General features: G+C 43.6%; 1 protein-coding gene across 4 annotated transcripts in view; it reads right to left on the bottom strand.

Moving 5' to 3' along the window:
- Positions 1 to 3,460: 3,460 nt before the first annotated feature.
- Positions 3,461 to 22,292, bottom strand: part of ldlrad4b (low density lipoprotein receptor class A domain containing 4b) — a 236,280-nt gene continuing 217,448 nt past the window's right edge. For all 4 annotated transcript variants that reach the window (XM_005456782.4, XM_025911399.1, XM_019364464.2 and 1 more), the window contains 3 exons: positions 11,807 to 11,961; positions 10,078 to 10,128; positions 3,461 to 6,715 (listed from right to left, as the gene is read on the bottom strand). In XM_005456782.4, the coding sequence (XP_005456839.1) occupies positions 6,122 to 6,715; positions 10,078 to 10,128; positions 11,807 to 11,961 (800 nt within the window). In that variant the 3' untranslated portion in view covers positions 3,461 to 6,121. The remainder of the gene's footprint in view (positions 6,716 to 10,077; positions 10,129 to 11,806; positions 11,962 to 22,292) is intronic.

Here is a 22,292-nt window from a genome sequence, read left to right on the forward strand (position 1 = left end):
ATGAAAGATCAGTCTGAGCCCCAGTTAATTCTTCAAGCTAGTGCAGGAAACGAAAAAGAGAAAGAAAAACTTTTAAATGAAATTAAAGGAAGAGGAGAGCCGAGCGGCACTCCAGCCAAAGTTACAATAGAGACCATTTCCAAATAAAAACTACACAACTGCCACTTATTTGGTGCTTCGAAGAGAACATGGCGCGTTGCTATGTACATCGTCTATAGATAAGAATGAACATGCTCTGCGGTTATTGTACAGTGGAGTTCTTTTCAGTACATACTGTAAATAAATGACTGCAGATTAAACATGACTTTTGTTTTAATATACTGTGCCACATATAACATTATAATGTAGAAAATGATCGTGAAAAATAGAGGAAACAAACAAAAAACAAAAAAAAGTGACAGTTTGAACAGCTTTTTCCCCTCACTCGTGCCATGCTGGTGCAACTTTCCAAACTGAACCACTAAATGGATTTTTTTTTTTCCCTTTTTCCCCTCCATTGATGGTTTTCCTCTTTGACAACCATGCAATTAAAAACTAGAGCTGTAATGCCTAAACATCCAGCCGGACCAACAAGCAGAGCCCAGTGTGCTCAGCGGGTTTTTACACTTTGGCAGAATTACAAAAACTAAAAATCAGACGTACAGAGGAGCACATTCTCCTAGTTCACGGAGAAGTGCTGACAGCTCTCGTGTGTGTGTGTGTGTGTGTGTCTGTGTGAGATATATGTTTTCTTAAAAGATCTGTATAATAGAGCTATACATTTGTTAGTTGGTCAAAAGAAAAATCATCAGCCAGTGCCTAAATGATGGCTGGCACTGTGACAGAAGAATCCGATAAACACGTGAATATCGTCTCTCAACAAGGGTCCTTAATCCCGAGGTTCTCTCGTCCTCATAACAGACTATTCATAGCAAAATATTATTATTAAGTAGTAATTTGTATTTGTGTTGCAACCATTTTCTAAGCATACTTTGCAAACCATGTTTTCTTATTTTAAAAAAAGAAAAAAAAGACAAAGCACATTTTTAACTGGAGGCATTTACAAATTTGATGCTGCCTTCTTAAAATTCTTATATCGTCTATACATTATATTACATTATTCACAACATCTTTTTGTGGTTTCTACCCATTGGGTAGGATATGTGCATAATATATTCAAGTTATATACAGCACCTTACAAACAAACATAAAGAAAGACAGACTACTGAAAAAAGCACCGTTGGAAGTGAGGCACAACAAAGGTGGGAGCTTTTTGAGTGCAAGTGGGTTTCCTATGTCTGCTCCACACGCGGGTCACATTACTGCTTGGAATGGCTTCAGTGGCTTCTCTAGGAGCGACCGGTCCTGTCTGGCACAATGGCCGGTGAGCAACTGCCGCACTCAAAAAGAAAAAAAAGTTCAAGGTGGAGCAGCAAGTTTGGAAACAGGCACACTGTTGCTCATTGGGAGGGAGGGACGGTGGGTGGGTGGGTGTCACTAAATTAAAAAGAGCTTGAGAACGCCCCAGAATCCTAAATGTCGGGGCAGGCTCATCCGTCCAAGACTTTAGAGAGGAAAAAAAAAAAAAAAAAAAAAAAAAAAATAGACAGAAAGGATCGTATTTGGCCGTCCTCGCACTCTGCTTCTCTATTCTGCCAGACAGGCAGCGATGAAGCCACCCTCGCGGATTCCCAGCAGCAGTCTGACTGAGGTGTGGTCTGCTCAAACATGAACATTAGGCACCTTATTTACTCACATAATAGTAACATGCAAACCTCCTTGTAGAAAACATAAAATTCATCTTTGTATCCTCCATTTACAAGCTATGACTGCACAGAAAGAACGAGCAAAGAACAAAAAAGAAGAAGAAAAAAAAAAAAAAAAAAAAACAAGGGAAGAAGATGTGAGGCTGGAGTAGGTCAAAGGCCAAAAGTGTTGGGACAATCTTTGCAGAGGTAAACACACCTCTGCTCGTCTGAAGTCAAAGTGTTGGAACACAAGGCTGGAATGTCTCAATACTTGTGGGTTTGACTGCAAAGGGCCAGATTTCTCTCCTTCTGCTTGATGTGGAGGGGGGGGGGGGCTATAGAAAGACTTTGGGTGGGTTGGGGTGAGCATGAGAAGCAGCAGTAGCAACAACAGTAGCAGTAGCAGCAGCAACACCAATAGCAGCAGCGATGTGATCTCACACACACACACACACACACACACACACACACACACACACACACACACACACACACACCACACACACACACACACACACACACACACACACACACACACACACACACACACACACACACACAACAAAACCTTAGAGTCAGTTGATAATCACTTGGACATTCAAACACACCGATGCCGACGGGGCTTTGCGTTCAGACTGACTGAAACTTTCTTATATGCGACTCATGAGTGTGGAAGGAGGGGGGACAAACATACATGAAGAACCACTTCCTGCTTCCGCCTCAGCTGTTTGGCATGATGCCATCAAACCCTGCTGCACTCGTCCAATAATCACCCGTGTTCATCTGGCAGCAGCAGATGTTCTACAGTGACACATTTCATTTCATACTACAGAGGTTTGTGTATTCGTCATACGAGACATCAAGTTTTTCTCTGTTTCGCGCTGACAAGGAGTGATAAAAGATGTTCAGCCTGGTGTTACTTTATATTTTTTCTTGTCAACAAATCCCATGAAAAGATTCATAAGTACTGCATGTTCCCAGTGCACCCTGGGATTTGGTGTAAAATGTTACAAACCCAACACAGCCTAATGGAAATCATTTAAATGATTACAGTTTAAACAAGATTATATCAAATGATCAGACTACATTTTTCACATGTCTCGCTTAAATTTGATCCTAGCAGCTCATTCCACAGGTATGAGAAGCACGGTCTTGCTGAAATAAGCAGAAGCTTCACTGAAAGATCATCAGGGTGGGACCACATGTTGCTCCATCACCCAACATTACTGAGGGTTTCATCTGGCACGAGCATGGGCACAAACACGTTTTCCCTCGCAGTCTTCAGAGTATCATATCACTAACTGTCTTTACTGAAAGATGATCCTTTCTAATCAAAGATGCTATGGACCTGTTGCCAGTTAGCTGTGAGACATCCTGCAATTTCTTTAGCTTTTCTGAAACATCCTGGCAACAAATTCACACATTTTTCTGAAACAAAAAAGGATCAGCAAACGTGTTATTGTCAGCATGTTATTCCCACGAGCTTGACTGTGGCTGAATAACAGTGAGCCGCACCGGGCAGCATGTTCCTTCATTACCAGGAGCACGCAGCCGTTTATATGGATATGGACTCACGCAGCCTTCCTGTGGGTGCTAGTGCCCACTAGAGCACCAAATGTGTTCGAGCTAAAAATAGTCCTCAACCAGTTCAACTCTAACTAGAGCCACGTGTGCAGCGTCCAGGTGCTACACCCACCTCCCTGTGAGCCTCACGCTGAAAAACACTGGTTGGATTTTTTTTTTTTTTTTTTTTTTTTTTAAAAGGTTCACTAACAGACCTGTCATAATGACTCCCACGTACAGAGCTTTAAAATCGTGACAACAGTGGACTGTGAAAGAGATTGCTCTTCGACGATGGATTTTGGCATTAACAAGAAACACACTAATTTAACCTTGAGCCAAATGCATCTTTTAAATATTGTCTCTTCAGCAGAAATGAATGGAACTGGTGCTGAGTGCTACAGACGGGGTGAGGAGGTCAAAGCATTTAGACACTTTTCATGAGATTTGCTGAGAGTAGGAAAAACATCAAATTCATACAGCCTTGTCCTCTGATCCTACAACGAAAGCAGAGCTTTTGTTTTTCAAGGATTTAACTATAAAGACTGTACTTCACTAAGAAAACAAGCATGTCCCCCGTGCACGCCGACGTGCTGAGGCTGTACTGCTAGCATGCCTGGAACCAGTACGTAGTATGGAACAGACTCACATCATCATCATCACAGCTGGGCTTTTCCTGAGGCTCACTGTGATGTCACCTCTGCACTGTGACAATCAAACAAGGAGCATTTCTGTCTTTTTAAGAAAGACACTCGACTGTATTCCAATGAAAGCTGAACTGAAGCTGTGTTAAAGAAGTAATATGTCCTTGAATGTTTAAACTCAAAGGAGTCAGTTAATAAATCATTCAGTTACAATCACACACACACACACACACACACACACACACACACACACAAAACTCCTGCAGGAGCATTAAGTGCTTTTCTGTGTTGTTAAAAGGTCTGACCAACAAACGCACACGTGTACACACTTATACAGTGAGGAGAGGGCTGCACCAGCTCGCTGCCGAATGAGGACTCCACTCCAGTCTCCACTTTAAAGGGCTCGGCGGACTCTGCATCATTTGATCGCACTTTTTCTGCACACGGATGGATGGAAGGAGTGATGATGAACAGTGTTTACCGGAGACGCACTGTTAGAAAAGGGGGGAGGGGGACTGGCGCAAACAGGAAAGAGAGACAGATAAAGCGCAAGAGCAGAGGAGAAGGCAACGATGAGCAGAGAAAAAGGCTAGATTTTCAAAAAGGTTTTTTTCTGTGTTTCTTTTACAAAAAGGAGCCTCCCATAGCCCTTTGACTTTGACCACAGACAGTTTTCCTTTAAAAACCTGATCTCTGTGCTGACAGACGCAGACAGGAATCTTCACTTTGTGTCATTCTTTTGTGGCTTTAGAAACGTGAAGATGGAGAGCCGAGCCTTCTTTTTTCCCCCCTCCTTCTTCTTCTTCGCATATTTTGCGTTTTTCTGTGTGGGTTCCAGTTCAGTGTGGTGGCTGTTGGCAGAATGCACTGTGCAAGATGTCTGAGACGAGCATTTGGGGAAGGGCGGTGGACCTGGATGCAGGGAAGGGGGGTGAGAGGAAACATCAGGTGCTCAGCAGACGGGGTAGATTTGAAATGAGAAGAATCTGCTCTGACCACGCTGCTAGACAGAGGCTGAGGGCTTTTTTTAACTTGATATCAAAGCAGCTGGGCTGATATCTCACAAACCTGAGCCTGGATCCCACTGAATCCAGCCAAGCTGTGTTTAGGACTCTAATCTTTGCTCACTTCCTCTGGTGGTTTGTTATAACACGCCATCAATCCAGCAGCTGCTCATGAGGCAGATTACCCCCACCTCTCCCCATGATGTGAACGCAGACATGAAGCAGTACAGGTTATTCTCTTACTAAGTCTCACTGTGCCTGTGGTGTAAGCAGACAGAGATGTTTAGGCTGGGTACAAGGATTTCTTGCGGTTTTCATAAAAGGAAGGACATAAGCTTATAATACTTGTTTGTTTTTTTGTTGTTTTTTTGTTGTTGTTGTTGGGTTTTTTGTTTTGATTTTTTGTTTTTGCTCCCAACTGTTTAAAACAACTTTGGAGCCAAAGTTCAGTCAATCAGTCCATTCACAAAAAGGCCAAAAAACAAACAAACAAACAAAACAGGAAATTAAAAACATCACTGTTATAACATAACATCATTTCCCTCTTCTCTTTTACAACAAAAAGATAGTGCAACTTTGAGATAACGTTTCTTTTGTGGTTTCAATGTTAAAACAAGTCATTCCCCCCGCTTTGTTTTGCTTCCTTGTGAACCTTGGCACTAAGATTTGGGTTTGTGAGTCTCTTGTTTCGTTGTGTTCTCTGTAAAGTCCTTGATTCTCAGTTCTCGCTTTGTGCACAGATCCCGGTCCAAAAACAGAAAAACAATGAAGAAAGAAGAAAAAAAAAAACAGAAAAAAAAAACCCAAAACTGATCCTCCTCAGTTCCTGGGGACAGTGGTATCACCACCAGGGGAGTGGGGGGGGGGGGGTGAAAGAGAAAACTGTTTCAATCTGTGCTAGCAGTGTGGTTCTTTCTTAAAATAAGGAGGAAAAAAAAAGTCTGGACACAGTGCGTACATCCTGTCCCAGCAGTGCTAGCGCGTGGATGAAATGAAATCAGTTGTTGGTTCCTCTCTTTGCTCGTTTCTGTAGCTAAGGTTGGTGTGTTTGTGCATGGGAGTGTGGAGAGAGGACGTGAGAGACAGAGCGATAAGAGAGACCCCGGCTTACAAGAGGTCTGGGGTGAACGAGAGACACAGTTCTCAGTCTGGGGTGGGTGGCCCTACCTCTCCCCTCCCTGTTTCTTCACACCAAGTCCTCTGGTTGGCCGTCCTTGGCCTTGGCAGGTACAATTGTGCTTTCTGATTGGCTCTGCTGCTGGATCGTCCTGCTCCCTAGCCCCCCCGGCCTCCCCACCCTCTGGTTATTGCTGTGCTGGTGTAGAAAGAATGCTGAGCCAGGGTAGTGGCCTATCACCTCGCTGTATGCTGGCGGGGGGCCCTCCATACGCCCGTGGCTGCTGGAGTTGGCGGCACTGATGCCCGAGTTACTGCTGGGCGGCCTCGGGCCGCCGCCCCCCATCCCCGCCCCTCCTCCCCCTACCCCTCCTAGACTCCCGCCTCCTCCCATGTCGATCAAGTCACTGTCGTAGATGGTCCGGTTGGGCGGTGCCCTCACCGACTCGCGGTTCAGCTCCATCTGCTGCTCAGGGTCACGGAGCTGGAGGGTGCAGGGTCCCTGGTACGGCGGTGGTTCCTCCCCGTCCGACAGAGAAATGGTGGGCGGCAGGTCAATCTGATGCTGCAGGTAGGGGTAGGTGGGCTGGAAGCGGCTGAAGCGGTCACGCTGCATGAAGGAGGGAGCGGTGAAGCGATCCCTCGCCTGCGGAGCATATAACACCTGAGAGAGAGCGAGACAGAAGTGAATGGACATCCACGAGATAAAAGGTTGGTTGTGAGCTGGCTAGCATCAACAGGAAACCGATCACAGTCTTAATACCAGTATCTTTCTGATACACATGCATTGTGAAAATGACCAAACACTCAAACTGATGTTCAGTGCAATGAACTCAGAGTCACTGTTTTATCTACAAAACTTCTGTTTGAGTTTTTGGGAATAATTCATCTTGAGAGCAGCTGATCGTTAAAAATCTTATTTTTAAATCATTAAAATCATTTTCATGACCAGTCAGCCTTGTGAGTTAATGACACTGTAGCAGCAAAAACTACTGATCACATCTGGCCTGCAATCCAAAATCCAAATCTATCAAAGGAGCAATGAGGCTGGAAGCAACAAGTGTTTCTCATTTTATTTGTCAAGTGACTTATCTGTGATTATTCATCCGTCCCAATTCATTACCTGTAATTTTTAGAGTCATACCCAGAGTCTGTTAACAGTTTAGCAGTTCTGTCCTTACCCTGCACACAGCCTTTATTTGATATTTATTCTGTTTAGGTCACAGTGTAAACCACTTATAGCCTCATGGCAAGTCACATGATGCTTTCTGCATAACAATCATTTCTGTATACGCCGATTTCATGCAAGCTTTTCCTGGGAGATGAGCCTCCGTACAGTGAAGTATGGTTACGACGCTGCATATTTAAAATGAATGATGATCCTGGTGCAGCAACAGCACACGCCAGCGTGCCACCAATTAGCTGTGACAGACATTACAATGTAATTACAGTAAAGAGGAAGAAAGGAGCCCGCACTCAAACAGAAAAACATTCAGCACACCGGTTCATCCACCAGCTTTTGTCAGAGATCTTCACCTCAATTAACTCTTCAGACTGTGACGGCATGATCCATTTCTTCATTTCTCACATTTCTATCCAATTCCGCACATTTCCACTGTGTCGAGTCATTATCAGAGGGAACCCATTTCAATTAGTGACTGCGGCTCTAATAGCCAACCCCCACTGACAAGGCAGTCTGGGTGGAGAGAACAACAGACGGGGGGGGTGTTAGAGGATCAGGGCAATTGAAATGGAGAGACGGAGTGAGGGAAAGAGTGGAACTGAAAGGATTAAAAGGAAAGGCTACTGAGATAAGGAGAGAGAAAGAAAGAGCACAGAAATGAAAGGAGGAGAAGAAAGAGGCAGGGAGATAAAAAGCGAGAAGGGAAAAAGAGCTGAAGGCAGAGAGAGAAAGGACAGAGATAGACAAATAGACAGACGGCGGGGGGAGAAAGGTGTGGAGCTGATAGAGGGAGCAGAGCGCAGCAGAGCGGGGCAGCTCTCAGACGTCTGTCTAGACAGTGTCAGGGGAGGTGTTGCTGATTAATGACGCACCAAAAACCATCCAACCCCCGCCCCGCCACACAAACACTCACTCAGCCCCCATCCCTGCATCCATCAGCCACCCACACTCAGTGGCTGCGTCTCCCTCTGCGTTCGTCTCTCCGTGGCCTTTTCCTTCGTTTCCGGGTCTCTCTGGGCGCCTCGATCTCTCTCTATCTGTCGCATAAATACTGGGGCACTATAAATCCGACTTGGTGCTATAAGCCAGTACAAACTGCCAAAGTGCATCCACACTTGCCAGCCAAAACTTTCACACAGCCTCAATATACTATTATCTCCAACTAATCAATACTACCATGTGACTTTCCAGCAGTCTTTCAACCCAGCTCGTCTCTTCCAACCCTGACTCGGAAGCTCCTCCATCTGGCATCAACGCAATTAAGAGATCAGATCACCAGTCACAATGAGTATACTGGCATTTGTTTGTGCTTTTGTATTCACGAGTCTTTGAGAACATGCCAATTTTGATCTTGTTTTGGAGTACAGTGCCAGGCATACCCATTGCAACACAGTGTGTGAGCTCCAATTCCTGCACGATCAAATATTTACCAGCAAGCAAAAAAATGCACATGTCAGGCTCTCTGGGCCCTGACTGCACCGCCAAACAATTCTACAAGGGCAAGCGCTGATAAATAAGCCAACAAAGACACAAAGAGAAGCTGAGAGGAAATGGATGTCTTTTATAACGGGGCGAGCAGAGCGTGGAGATTAGACAAAAAGCCATCCCTGAGTGGGTTCAGGTCTCCTTTCTCTGTTTTATTCCTTTTAATTACCATTTTTACACACTGCACTTTTCTCTATACCGACTCTGAATGCCAAACTGTTAAATGCACTTTTATCATCTATGTTCTTTTCATAGCATTTTAGTTTGATAAAAAGGTATGAATTTTGGGGGGGTTTGGATTTGTTGTGTTTATTTGTAAGGGCTGCAGCTACTTGAAAATAAAATATTCAGCAGCAGAGAGCACCTGATTGTAAGCCTTTAAAGATCACTTGGTTTTTCCACAAGGACAAACACTGAATTAACCCATAACCAGAGCTGCCAATGAGGTTTTTATTAATATTTAAATTGCTTCCCTAAAAACCAGGCAAGAAACTAATTTAGCAGCCTAACCAAATGAACCGAGTCCAGGTGGTCACACTGTGATTCTGACTGAGATGCAGCTGCAATAAATGTGTCAGATTATCAAAATTTATTCAGCCATACGTCGCAGTTAACAATACCTCTACACTCTTCTACGCACTCTGCCTACAGACAAAATCTGTACTGAGGAAGGATACCGTGCTGGGCTGAATATTTGGTGACATCATCATTGCACGTTCATAGTTTTTTGTTTGTTTGGAGAGACCATCAGTGTAACTGTGTTCTTTTATTTTTTTTAAAAAGTGCTGTTTTATGTGTTCATTGTTTCCTTATAGTTGCAATGCTGACAAGAGTCATTGTCTCTATTTAGTTCTTTATACCTTACTTTGTTAAAGGTTTGAGAATTTCTAAAAGCTCCTGCAATTCAAGGAAATTTCTGACAGAAAATGTTTCCAAGGATCACAGCTGTTTCCAGATCCAATGCTCAGAGAGAAAAGACCAACAACCTTATCATAGTAACTTAACTGGTTAGAGTCTAAACACTCAGGAGCCTGCAGACAGCCAAACTAGCAGTAATTTTAGTAAGAACTTGCTGAATCTACTGAAATTCAATATTTGTAAGCATTTTTCATCAAGTTTACACATAACAAGTGTAGCCAAAGCAATACTCAGTTCTCAATAGGAACAAAGTTTTCAATGTGCACCATTATAAAAACACAAACTGTGGATTAGAAATCTCCAACTGCAAATACTAGGTCCACTAAACCCAAGCAGGTTTCATTGTGGAAAAGTGAAGTTTCATTCAGCTGAGCACTCAGTTCCTATAACATGCGGCATTAGCTGAATGTGTTTATCGGGGGTCAGTGTGGTGGTCTTACCTCTGAGGCACCTTGCCGAGAGCCGCTGTCTGAAGGCCACAGGCACCCGTCCTGCACATCGAGACACAAACAAAGAGGAAGGCAAAGGTTCAAAAAGTCCCCGGGTGGGTTGAAGATTGTTGTGTTTGTGCTTCAGTGGGATGCTCAGGTTAGCAACAAAAACAACATTTTACTGGAGATGCATAAATAGGACTGGTCCAGCCTGAGAAAAATACATGTAAAAGAAAATGTAAAAATGGTGTCATCACGTAGCCTGTCCAGGTGAGCAGCTCCCGATACAACAATAAGAATCTGAGCTGACCAAACATATGCCCAGATATCCAGTGCTGGATACTGAGGATGAGCTGGGGCTGGGCTCTAGGGAGAATATGTGTAATGCTTTAGAAGTCTGCAGTCATTACTGCTTGCTGTTTGCTGTGTCTGAGAAGGATTTTGATGTGACACCATTAACGAACTTTCTTACTTTACAGGTAAAGAACAAAAAAAAAGGAAAAGAAGAAGAAAGCATGAATTTTAAAAAACAAAACAAAAAACAAAACAAAACAAACAAACAAACAAACAAAAAAAAAACACCCAAAAAGTAACGACTTAATGAGGACACAAAAGATGAAACAGCAGCACTGAGAAATGCCTGATGGCTTCAAACCCAAAATTCTGCCCTGTTTGGGAGCACAACAAAAGACAGAAGGCTCCATCTTAAAAATAGGCAGGATAAAAGCTACAACAAATAAACACAACTGTCAAATAATTGCAGTTTCCCCTTCATCTACATTTGACTGGAGGATCTTTTCTCAGACAGCACAGTCAACAACATTTAGCGGGGGGGGGGGGCAGGGTTGTTGGGGGGCAACATGAGAAGCATAAACATGCATAAATACTGTTTATTCATGCATCTTTTAGGGGTAAAGGCCATCAGCTATTCTTCCAATCTGCATTCAGTGGGCTTGTTTCTTTCTGATGTTGCTTTGTACCTCGCTTTGATTGAATGATACACAGCACAGAGTGGCAGAAGAAATCAAAAAGCAGAGCTTATTAGCTGAACACTAATATTCAAATTATTGGTAACAGTACACCAAAGCTGACAAATCATTAGGCTGAATATGTTTATGGATCCATAATGCATCATGTTTTGAGCCTGCGTCTATTTCAATGCACGTAAATAAACTGTGTGTGTATGTGCATGTGTGTTTGTCCCAGAGTGTACATGTCAGTACGGGGGCAGAGCGGCTGCTGTCTAGACGGCGCTGTAGTGAATTAAACATCAAGGCCTGACAGAGTCTGGCTCTGAAGAAACCAATTCAGCAAGTTCATCTAACAGACGCGCGCGAAGCCGTTACCTCGCTGAAACTGGGACAGAAACTCAGACTGGGATAAAAGGATTCATTTAGCTCAGCACAGCTTTACTGGGAACATACTGGTAAGCTATGTTTGTCCTGCTGCAGAAATACAGAAATGTACTGTCACAATGACTAGGCAGGGACATTCAGTGAGAACAGATGAACACACATGCACGCGCGCACACACACACACACACACACACACACACACACACACACACACACACACACACCAGTTTAGATCAAAATGTTACTGGCGTGGATGCTGGGAGAACAGCGCCGTCTGAGCCACTCAATACAAGCAACACAAACAAACAGTCTCTTTTTAGCTCTCCCTTTCTTCCTGTTTCTCAAACACCCACCCGCCCACAAACCCACCCACCCACACTGACCTGTTGTAGGGCATGGTCATGCCTGCGGGCCTGGCTCTGCCTCGTTATGAAAGACCAGGTGGAGAGCTTGTAGTGGTTGAGCAGGCAGATGATCACCACCACCATCACAGTCATCACAACGATGATGATGATGATCTGAACAAACTCCAGTTCAGCTGCATAAACACATGGAAAGAGAGGAAGAGGATTAGCATCAAACTTTTAGACATTAAAGGTACTTTAGCAGTTAATGACTACTCTTAACAACAACTCATTAAAAATTAAATAAAAATTTTTTTTTTTTTTAAAAATCATGCGGTCTCCAGACCAATTTGCATCATCTCCAAAAGACCCAATAGATTTTCTAAGAGCACAAACAGACCCTCTGAAATATTTAGTTTTGTCCAATGTCCAAATGTTCTGTCCAAATGTTCTGTCCAAATGTTGTCCACTTTAAAACAATTCAACCTTGGATCACATGCAGGGAAATAAGATTTGTGAATGTTTCACACGCATCTTAAAAACTGCCTTCAAGTGAAAATCACATTATCTGATCATCACTTGCTTATTTACAGGGGTGAGTGGGATCTGAGGAAGTGCATCTTGGATGATCTTAAATTTGGTATACGACTAGTTTTGCTGACGAACAACACAGGTGACATCATTAAAGTCTCCTGCTAACTGGTTGTGACAAAATGACAAAGATTCTCATTGGGTGTACTACACATCATTATGCAGAAAATGGTATGGAGGACAAATCGCAACGGCAAGTGGATCAGCATCGTGGTAGGAGGATCAAAAATGCTTAAGATCAGCACTTCCTGTCAGAGTTTCAGAACTAAACAGAAAGCTTTATTTGGTAATGAGAGGATTTGTATTCAGGAAACAATGTTCATCACCTGATCATCTAAGGCCTTGAGCACAAATGAGATTTAGACTGCCTGCAGTGATTCTACCCCAAAATATCGTCATATGATCTTTGAGCCAGATTGTAGATCCCTAATTAGCCTTTTGAAAATAACACTAATTTTCCTAACAGCTATGCGACCACAGAGATGTAGCAGAGATGGTGAACACCTCCATTTCCATTTTAAAAGTGATATAAACGGCACCATCATCACACTAAACACCTGAATCCAGGATTAGGATATTTGCAGGCCTTTTAAAGTCATTTATTTCAGCTCTAAAATGAAGACAGTTTGAAATTTGACTGAGCTACTTCAGTTCGAGAATCCTAAAAGTCACATTAATCATTCTTCGTCAAATCTGTGCTGTTAAAAAGGCAGATTTAAAGCAAAGTGATACCAGGACAGTTCCATAACTAAGGTAATCTCTGCTGATGGAGACCATGCAAAATGAAGCCTCCAGAACTCCCGGTAAGAGGACCAGTGATTTGAACCACGACTGAGCTGCTCTAATGTGTGTTCGCCAGCAGAGGGCAGCACAGGTCAATCTCCAAGTGGCTGAGTGTATGTGTGATTTACACAGTATATGAATATATGTGTGTCTGCCTGAGGAATATACAGAGGAAAGCTTCAAATCACAAAAAAGATGAGTGTTGAGACAGTGTGTGCTGTCTGTCCCAGAACACAGTGGTTCCTTTGTGGAGACACTGAATAACTGTGGTGTTCTGTTCTGTGACACACAACCACAGCCACACACACACACACACACACACGAGCATCAGAGCTGATGTGGGATGACCTCCCAGATCAGGGCACCACCAGGAGACACAATGATCGCTGCTTTTCACTTACGTCTGCCTCCCGTCTCTTGTTCATTGTTTCATGCTTTCTTGCTTGTCTTTGAACCCTGCCTGCATCTCAGCTCACCCGCCATCACTTTCTCCATCTTTCCTCTAACCCCATCCATGCATCCTCCTCTCCCTCGCCTACACGCCTCTTCTGGCAGTCCTTCAACTCTTGTCTTTATCGATCTCTTTGCATTCTTCCCTCACCCACCATCATTCATTCCCCACATTTCCCTCATTCTTTGTCATCTCCTACTTTGATTCTCTCCCTTCTTTCTCTTCCACCCTGTCTGTGCTCCCTGCCTGCCTCCCTGTCTGCAGTGTGACACTCTTTTGTTGTGTGTTGTTGGTTTGTTCTGAGTAGGAGTCTTGACCTTGTCTGGTCTTGGCACCCAGTCTGACCTCTGACTCACACGCTTGCTCACTGCTGGACATCCAGTACACTGTACACTGTGTGTGTGTGTGTGTGTGTGTGTGTGTGTGTGTGTGTGTGTGTGTGTGTGTGTGTGTGTGTGTGTGTGTGTGTGTGTGTATTCTGTACGAACAATGACACAATGTACGCTCTGCTATTTCAGCCACAATGCCTCAATTCTGGTGACCCCCCCCCCAGCAAAGCTCTATGCAATCTGAGGAGCACATTACCCACAATGCAACTGGACAGCTTTTGACATGGCAAGGGTAGACTGGGTGGAAAAAAATAAGAGTGTTAAAATCCAAAAACAAGAAGAAATGGAAAGCATTCAGTAACAGAATATATTATGAATTCTTTGAAATTAGGAGCACAGAAGGAGACAACCAGAAATGAAAGAGAGCTAGTTAGAGCCAACCTATCTCAGGCTTCCCAGCCTAATAATCCTCCCTGGCTTATTTGTCTGCATTATGGTGGGTTAGAGTAGAGGCTGGGCTGAAATGCAAAACCCACCCAAACCTGCCTCTGCTTTACCACAGCAGCCACAAGGCGGGGCAGGAGTGTGAGGAACAAGGCCAACTAGAAAGAACCACAGTGAATGGGGGGGGAGTAAGAAAAACTGTGGGAAGGAATGAAACCTAAACCAGCAAAACCAACCGACATTAACCACCAAAGAGCAAAGAGGTGGGTACTGCAACCAACGGTGACACAGAAGCTCCACAAGTTCCCCTCTGAGATGAAAGTGAGGTGGTGAAGTGAGCTCAGATGAATTTAATAGTATAATTCAGCAAATTTACCTCATTAAACGGCCCTCTCAAACTATTTAATTGACACATTCAATAACAATCTTAGTGGAAAATCATGACCCACCCCTCTCACATCAGACATTTGAAACTAAGGTATTAAGCTCTTCATCGCAGTGTGAGTCACCTAATATTTAACAGGCAAGAGTGAGGGGAGTGCTGAGAGTCGAGATGAAGGGCCGAAACTGGTGTTTTAAAAAAAAAAAAAAAAAAAAAAAAAAAAAAAATAATCTCCTGGTAACATAACATCATGGAGGAAGCCTGTGGCAAGGAGTGACAAACTAAACCTTACAGCCCATCTCAGCTCGAAGACCTTGTACTACCATATACCAGTACAGCAGGAAGCCTGGCCTACTTGTGGTTGCTAGAGTTTCCAAAAGTCAAATGGGTGTCAGGTGATCTCATATGGAACCAGCTCCTAGTTTGGGTTCGGGGACATCCATCTATTCAAATTCTCCGTTTGGATAAAACCAACTTGTATACCTCGCTCAAGGAACCTTCTCTGAGGTAGGTCTGCTGGAGGTCTCTGTTAAAAGGGAGTTCTTCCTCCTCACTGTCTTTAAGTGCTTGCTCATACCTCATTCTTGTTGTACCTTGCAATATAAAGCTGCCTGAAACTATGCTATATCAATACAATTCAGTTGTACTGATCCTTGTTGAAGTCTGGTGAACCCCTGCTTTAAATCATGGGGCAACATGAACATCTGTATCGATTCATTTAACTTCTGTCAAGGTATTTTACTCTAAAGTACAGCTTCATTGTGGTACGAGGTTTCATACCAAGAATCTATGTACAAGATTTATTAAAGGTAAGTCAAAAAAACCCCCAAAAAAACCAGAAGACACTCCCACTCCCCAGGTTGGGCGCATCAGCTCTCTGTGAAATAAAGCAGAGTGTCAGAAAGTTAAGTTGTCGGGCTGCCTGCTTTACTTTGGAGCTTCATCCAGTAACCAGCCTGGGCCTGTGCATTCACCGCAGCAGCCACAGGGAGGGGACGGAGGAGGCTTTCAATCAGAGAGAAGCATTCTGGGAAACCAAGTCGACCAGGCCCTCCTGTAAGCCAGCTGGATAAATATCACATACTCTGCCTTCTGCTGTTGTAAAAGCGGCACAAAGCCGACGCCTGACTCAAAGCTGGTGTACTTCTTCTGAAGTGCACAGGCGGGGATGTTTTCACAGCTCAAGTTCATGTTTTTACAGTTCAAGCAAAATAAAAAAGTACAGCGGCTGTAGTTAATGGCCTCTTCTCTAAACGCCAGAGAGGAAGGAAGTCAGAGGAGGAGGAGTTCAGAAGACAGGAAGGAAGTGCAGGGAGGAGAAAAGACTGACTGGGAGGGGGGGGGGTATATCCTCTCTGAACCCAGTATCCACCCGAGTTCAGAGGCTCCAGAACAGAGCGTACAGCACAGACTCGCTCACGGGCCAGAGAACAGTGTGTGCTGGCAGTCTGCATTACCAGCACCAGCCTGATGTTATTACTACAGTAATCCACTTGTCAAAACAATATCAGCCCGGCGTCTGCAAAAACCCTTATTCCTTCAGCAGGATGAATCACTTGCATTACAAGCCAGCCGTCCTGTCGTTTTTTTTCCTGCTGCGGTGACGAGGGAGGCCATCGAGTTTATTCAAATCATGTCAAAGTGACCATGCTGCACAGCACCGAGCTTCATACATCTGTCTGGGCACTGGCTGTTTTTACACAGCACAGCTTTGTCGACAAAAGGGAAACATTAAAAAAACAACATACTGTACATATAAGTGTACTTTGAGGGTGTTAAAAAAAGTAATTCAAAGCCAATTTTAAAGCAAGAATTCTCACTACCAGAAGGCAAGCAGAGTTTTTTAAAAACATGCTTATGGCAGCAAATATAGCAAAACTAATCTATATTCTACTGAAAAGGCCTCTCTGTCAAATACTATAAATTTTAACTACATAAAGCTTAAAACAGTCTTCTTCAGGCTTTTTTTGTTTGTTTTTTTTTAAACTGAAGCCAATTTCATGAGTCAGGAAGTGACTCAGAAGAAGATACAAATCAAGTAGCGCTTACAATAACAATTACTTCTATGAGAGGTCAAAGCTTTATCGTTTACTTTGAAGAACAAATGATTTTTTTTCTTAAAAAAAAACCTTTATTTTAACAGTGAACAGTAATGGGGTGATGGGACATGAGGAAGGAGAGACGGAATGATGTAGCTGGACTTGACATGAACCCAAACATAGAGGATTTCAGTACTTGGCAGATTCTGTGCTACAGGCAAAAAGCCAAACACTAAAAGAGAGGGTAAACAGCTTGGAGAGAGAGAGTGCACACACACACACTAACCCAGTGACAGCACTGTAACCTGTGTGTGTATGCATAGTGGATGGGGGAGGCAGCAGGAGGTCAGACAGTTCAGCTGACCTGTTGGTGAAAGAAGCTGTCAGATGCACAGCAGACGACTGCGCCACTATCAGTGGCCAACACTGCTTGAAGACACACTGTTTGAGAATAGTGATGAACTATGTAAACCCTAACAAGATCAATTCGCTTTATTCCCCCAAAGAAATGGCTACCCATGTCACAAATCCCTTTGTTTGTTTTAAACCACAGTAAAAACATTGCTACTGCTGTGAACAGACTCCACTGAGAGCCTGTTTCGTGCGTCTGTCTCTGTACAGTAGACGGGATTAGACCGTTTCAATGCACGTCTATATAATGTGGCCCAAACAACAGCGTGTATATACTGCTGATTCACTCCTGCTGGCAGCAAAAGTTAACACTGAGGCGAAAAAAATCACTTGCACGACTAATGAGGGTTTGCGGGCTTACCCTGTTCAGCCTTGAAACGAAAATCAGGCTAATGGCAATCTACAGAGACTGCACACGCTCAGATGGGGCCTCTAACATTGTTATTGCTCAATAAACTTAACATTTGAGCTCAGATGACCTTAGATGCTTCCGTGAGAAAAGCGGGCCTGGCTGGTTTAGTTTGCACAAAGGAGTAGTCTTTTGTCCAAAACCATGAGAATGTATTAAGGTTTGAAGGTGGATGTATGCTGACGGCGGAGCCCGAGTGTGCAGGAGTGGCTCTCTAGCTGCTTGCTAATTTAGAGTAGTAGAGCAACTCCCAGCAGCAGAGAAAACTGCTTTTCTTTCTCATATAGCAGAGAGCTTCAGCTGCCATATGTCCTAACCTTGCAGCCAAGCGCTTTATGGAACACACAAGAAAACGCAGCCTGGGGAGCCGACGGGACACAAGACAACAGAGGGAAATGACATCACGATCTCTGCCGATAAACTCTGTTTGTGAGGAAATCAAACTTGAGCAAAATGTGAAGGAAGTCTGCAAGTTCTTAGCGCACGTTAAGCTCATCAAGACCCTGCAGCTGGCTCATTTCCTCTGCAGTCATTTCCTGTTTCCTGCTGAACCCCAGATTTCAGTCGTGAAAAGAAAAATAAAATGAACGGTCTCACAGTTGCACCTGGCAATCAAAACTGCACTTGACTGTGAAGCGCTGCGCAGCATTCTAAATGACTGCCTGCAGAAGTGCTGTGTCATTGTGCTGGTCCCAAATCCCAGTGTAGGCAAGCTGTGGGTTCTCATGTCTGGGCTGACAAGTGTGTATATCCACAAACTCGGAATGTGCGTTTTAACACACATGTGAAAGTGGGAGACAGGAGGAGATAAAAGTAAGACAGACAGAGAGAAAGAAAAAGGACGCTCTCTATGCTCTAACTTGCTCGTCTTTCTCCTGCTGCCCAGTTAGAGGCCTGCTGAGTTCACAGCCTGCTGCCCACCACATTGGTCCCACACACACACACACACACACACACACACACACACACAGAGTTCTCCTTCGACACACACAAGCCCGTCTTCTGCCACTGCCGTTGCTATGGTAACCCTTGGGCACGGTGCCGTGATCAACAAGGCCCGGAGCTTCTGGGGCGCCATGGCAGCGACCTGGCTGGCGCACACACACACACACACACACACACACACACACACACACACAGTGCCACAGAGACGGATAGAATGAGACAAGGAGGGAGAGGAAGCAAGTGCTCGCGCACTCCCCTGGGAGATGTGCACGGTAACGTCTAGACGGCTGGCATCAGCCTGGCAGCAACAGTCCACCACAGTAGGAGTGTGTATGTGTGTGTTTGATAAAGCATGAAGCAGATATCAGCCTAGTTACAGCCCCCCACTACAATCAGTCTCTCCATGGAAATAAATGAACTAGTTTAGTGCTGCTTAACCCCGAGGAGAGGGGGGCCTGTTTGTGTGTGTGTGTGTCTGTGTGTGTGTGCACTTGTGGATACTGTAGCCCATTAGACGGGTATCTAGGAGTCAGGAAAAGAGATGGAGACAGTGAGGAAAGGGAAAGGAGAGGAGGAAGAGATTGTGTTGGAGAAGGAGGGAGATACAAAAAGAGAGACAGGGGTGTCAGACTTGCTATGTGGACTGAGGGCAACAAGAGAACAAACAATTACAGCTCAGTCTCTTTTCTCCACACTCTGTCCATCTTTTTTTCCTCTTTATCCGACCTTCCCTTCTTCTCTTGCTCGTACAGCACGGGGGAATTCAGACAACTCGTCTATGCTGCAGCGCTCAGACTAAATAGGATTACAAAGCAGGAAGCGTCCAACTTGTGCACAGTTACAGTATACACTCGAAGAACCGTCATGTCAGGGGCTTGGAACAGAAACAGTACGAGTTATGAAACAGGACTGATCTAAATTCTACTTTATTTAAAGGTGAAGAGTAAAACACTACTTTTAACTCCACAAATGATGGCCAAATACAAAAATAACAGAGATATAAGAATTGAAGTCAAACTTCATCTTTATAGCTGAATCTCTGCAGAAAATCAATCATGGTGACATTAAGTGAAGGGGGACTCTTTGCATATACGTATGCATATATGTTAACATCCTTCGTTAAATTGCTTCACTTATTTCCCATCATTACATTCAAAGACAAACACAAAGACATAAAGATAAATGCCTTTTCTATTTCATTTTTCAAAAACTTTCAAGGTCATTTGAAAATGCTTACAGCTCAGAGAAATTATTGTGAAATGTGTTTATAGGATGCTTGGTTCAGGAAACCTGTTCTAAATGCTGTTAAAAGTACCTAAAGTTTTATGAGAACCTTCAACGTATAGATGACACACACACATGCCACACTGCCTCTTCTTTTGCCTCCTACCATCAGCTCATTTCCATCCTGTGTGCACCCACATAACTTTCTTACTTTGTGTCAGAGCTAAATGTTCCTTGAAGAGGGCCCAAGTCTGATTATTGCTGATGCAGGCCCTAACGATGAGACCTGATGCTGAGGCAGCAATAAATCTCTACTTTAGTTCCTGAAAAGGACCAGCGTAGCCATATCATCTCTATCTGCATGAATATAACATGAACAAAGATAGGGGGGTGAAAAAAAACGCAGGCCTCTGGGATAACATATCATGAATATTACAACATAGTCTAATATTATCAATATTCCAACGCTGTAATATTCATGAATGGCAGTAAAGCAGAGAAGAGGCCCGTGTTAAAGAATTCATCCGCTTGCTGAAATGTCACTTTGCACAAGCTCGCCTGCAGTCCGAGCTGGCCTGCATTCTCTCAGGTGCGTGTCTGCATGTGTGTACATTATTATAACCAGACAGACAGGATAGCGTCTAGACACCTCCCACCACCCACCCCTCTGCCATGAAGCTAGACTTGACTTGACTCTCGGAATGATTGAACCAGACTGCAGGGTCAGACTAATGTCACGATTAAAGTGAGTGTGTGCAACTGTGAGTCTGTGTGTATTGACTGAGGTCAGCTGGGATCAACGTGAGTGGATGTGGGGCGAGCAAATGAAAATACATTCTGAATAGAGCAGAAATGCTCGCGTGAATTGTATGTGTGCGTTACTAGACCTGTGGGGAACCAAAATCTGTTCACACAGTCACATGGTGGGTGGTCCTCCATGAAGACTCGAGTATAAACACTTTGTTGAAGGTCAGGCAAGTAGTGGTTGTAACAGGGGATAAGGCTTCAGGAAATGAATTAAAGTCAGTGCATTGTCCAAAGAAGGAAAAACACACACACAAATCTATAGTTGACATATTGTCCACTTGCCACCTGAGTTCAGCTCTTTGCTTGTCTCACACTGAGAGATCATTATTGTAATTACAGCAATGGCTTTAAAATAAAGACAGCCTTCTTTAAAATAAAGAAGTGGGAAGGCCATTCTATTCTTTTTGAGCATGCTTGTTGCAGGCATGTTGTTAACAAATGACCAAAAGACAGACAGTGAAAGCAATTTGGGCTGAGCATGCAACAACAGGGTGGAGACAAAGCCCTGCAAAGCACTGTGATAACAGTGAAGGATATGGTTACAGTGAGGCTCATAGTGGTTCACCAAGCAGGGTTAACCAACAGGCCTTAACAACCTAGAGCATACTAGAAGGGTGTGGTAATGTCCTTCAACCTCGAAGCGGAGTTTTGACAGTCACTGGCAATGATGGTCGCCGTTAGCCTCATCGCCATATAACATACACACCATTGTAGTCACACAGTCAGAGCAAACATGCTAGTGGGCTGTTGTGACAGTAATATTAGAGAAAGAAATTGGACATAGACAATTACACATATGACCCAAGGATAAACTGGCAAACAGACAGCTGTGGTACTGATATGATGTACCATTCTTTCACAGATCCCATTTAAACAATAACAGGCTGGACAAATAAACCATGAAAAGCTGCAAACTACTAAACTACAAAACTCTAAGTACTGTGGGGGTCATTGAAGAGTGACATATCCTATTCCTCTGTGGCACAAAGAACAAACAAACAAAGAAAAGCAGATTCAAATACATCGAGGAGCTCCACTGGGATGAATTAGTACACAAACATACACTTTTTTTATTCCTTTTTAATGTGAGCTGAAAAGCGTGGAGTACAAAGGAAGTCGCCTTCGTCCACTGCTGTTACTTGCCTTAAATAAGGCCAAGATTTCTACGTATGCAGATGACTCAGCACTATATGTCAGAATTCACAAAGAATGAAAGAGTTTTGAATTTGGGGCTGCAACCATCAAATAATTGTGTAAGGACTAATAATTTGGTCCAAATACAAACTGCATAATATTTGGTCCAATTAGAAAGAATTCACTTTTAAAGCTATGCATAAATGGCATGCTTCACCAAGTCCACAAGAACTGATATTATCTCATCTCAAATCCAGTTCCACTTGAAGCTTCTGGATGTCAGAAATACTCACCAATTCACTAAATATGTATTAACCCAATGAAGTTATATAGTAGGGAGGAAATAATGAGCTTGGGGGTGAGAACCAGAAAAAAAAACAAAACAAACAAAAAACAAAACAAACAAACAAACAAACAAACAACGCAGGGAAGTCTAAAAGTATCACCAGGAATACTGTGAGTTGGAATGTTTTCACTGGATTTGTTGAGAAGAAGAAGAATATAAACTGTTGAAGCACTAAACTGAAAACAACTCAAAGCACAAAAAAAAATGCTAGCTTCAACATAAATGGAGAG

This window comes from Oreochromis niloticus, linkage group LG11 (genome assembly GCF_001858045.2).
Source record: "Oreochromis niloticus isolate F11D_XX linkage group LG11, O_niloticus_UMD_NMBU, whole genome shotgun sequence".
Classification (NCBI taxonomy): Eukaryota; Metazoa; Chordata; class Actinopteri; order Cichliformes; family Cichlidae; genus Oreochromis; species Oreochromis niloticus.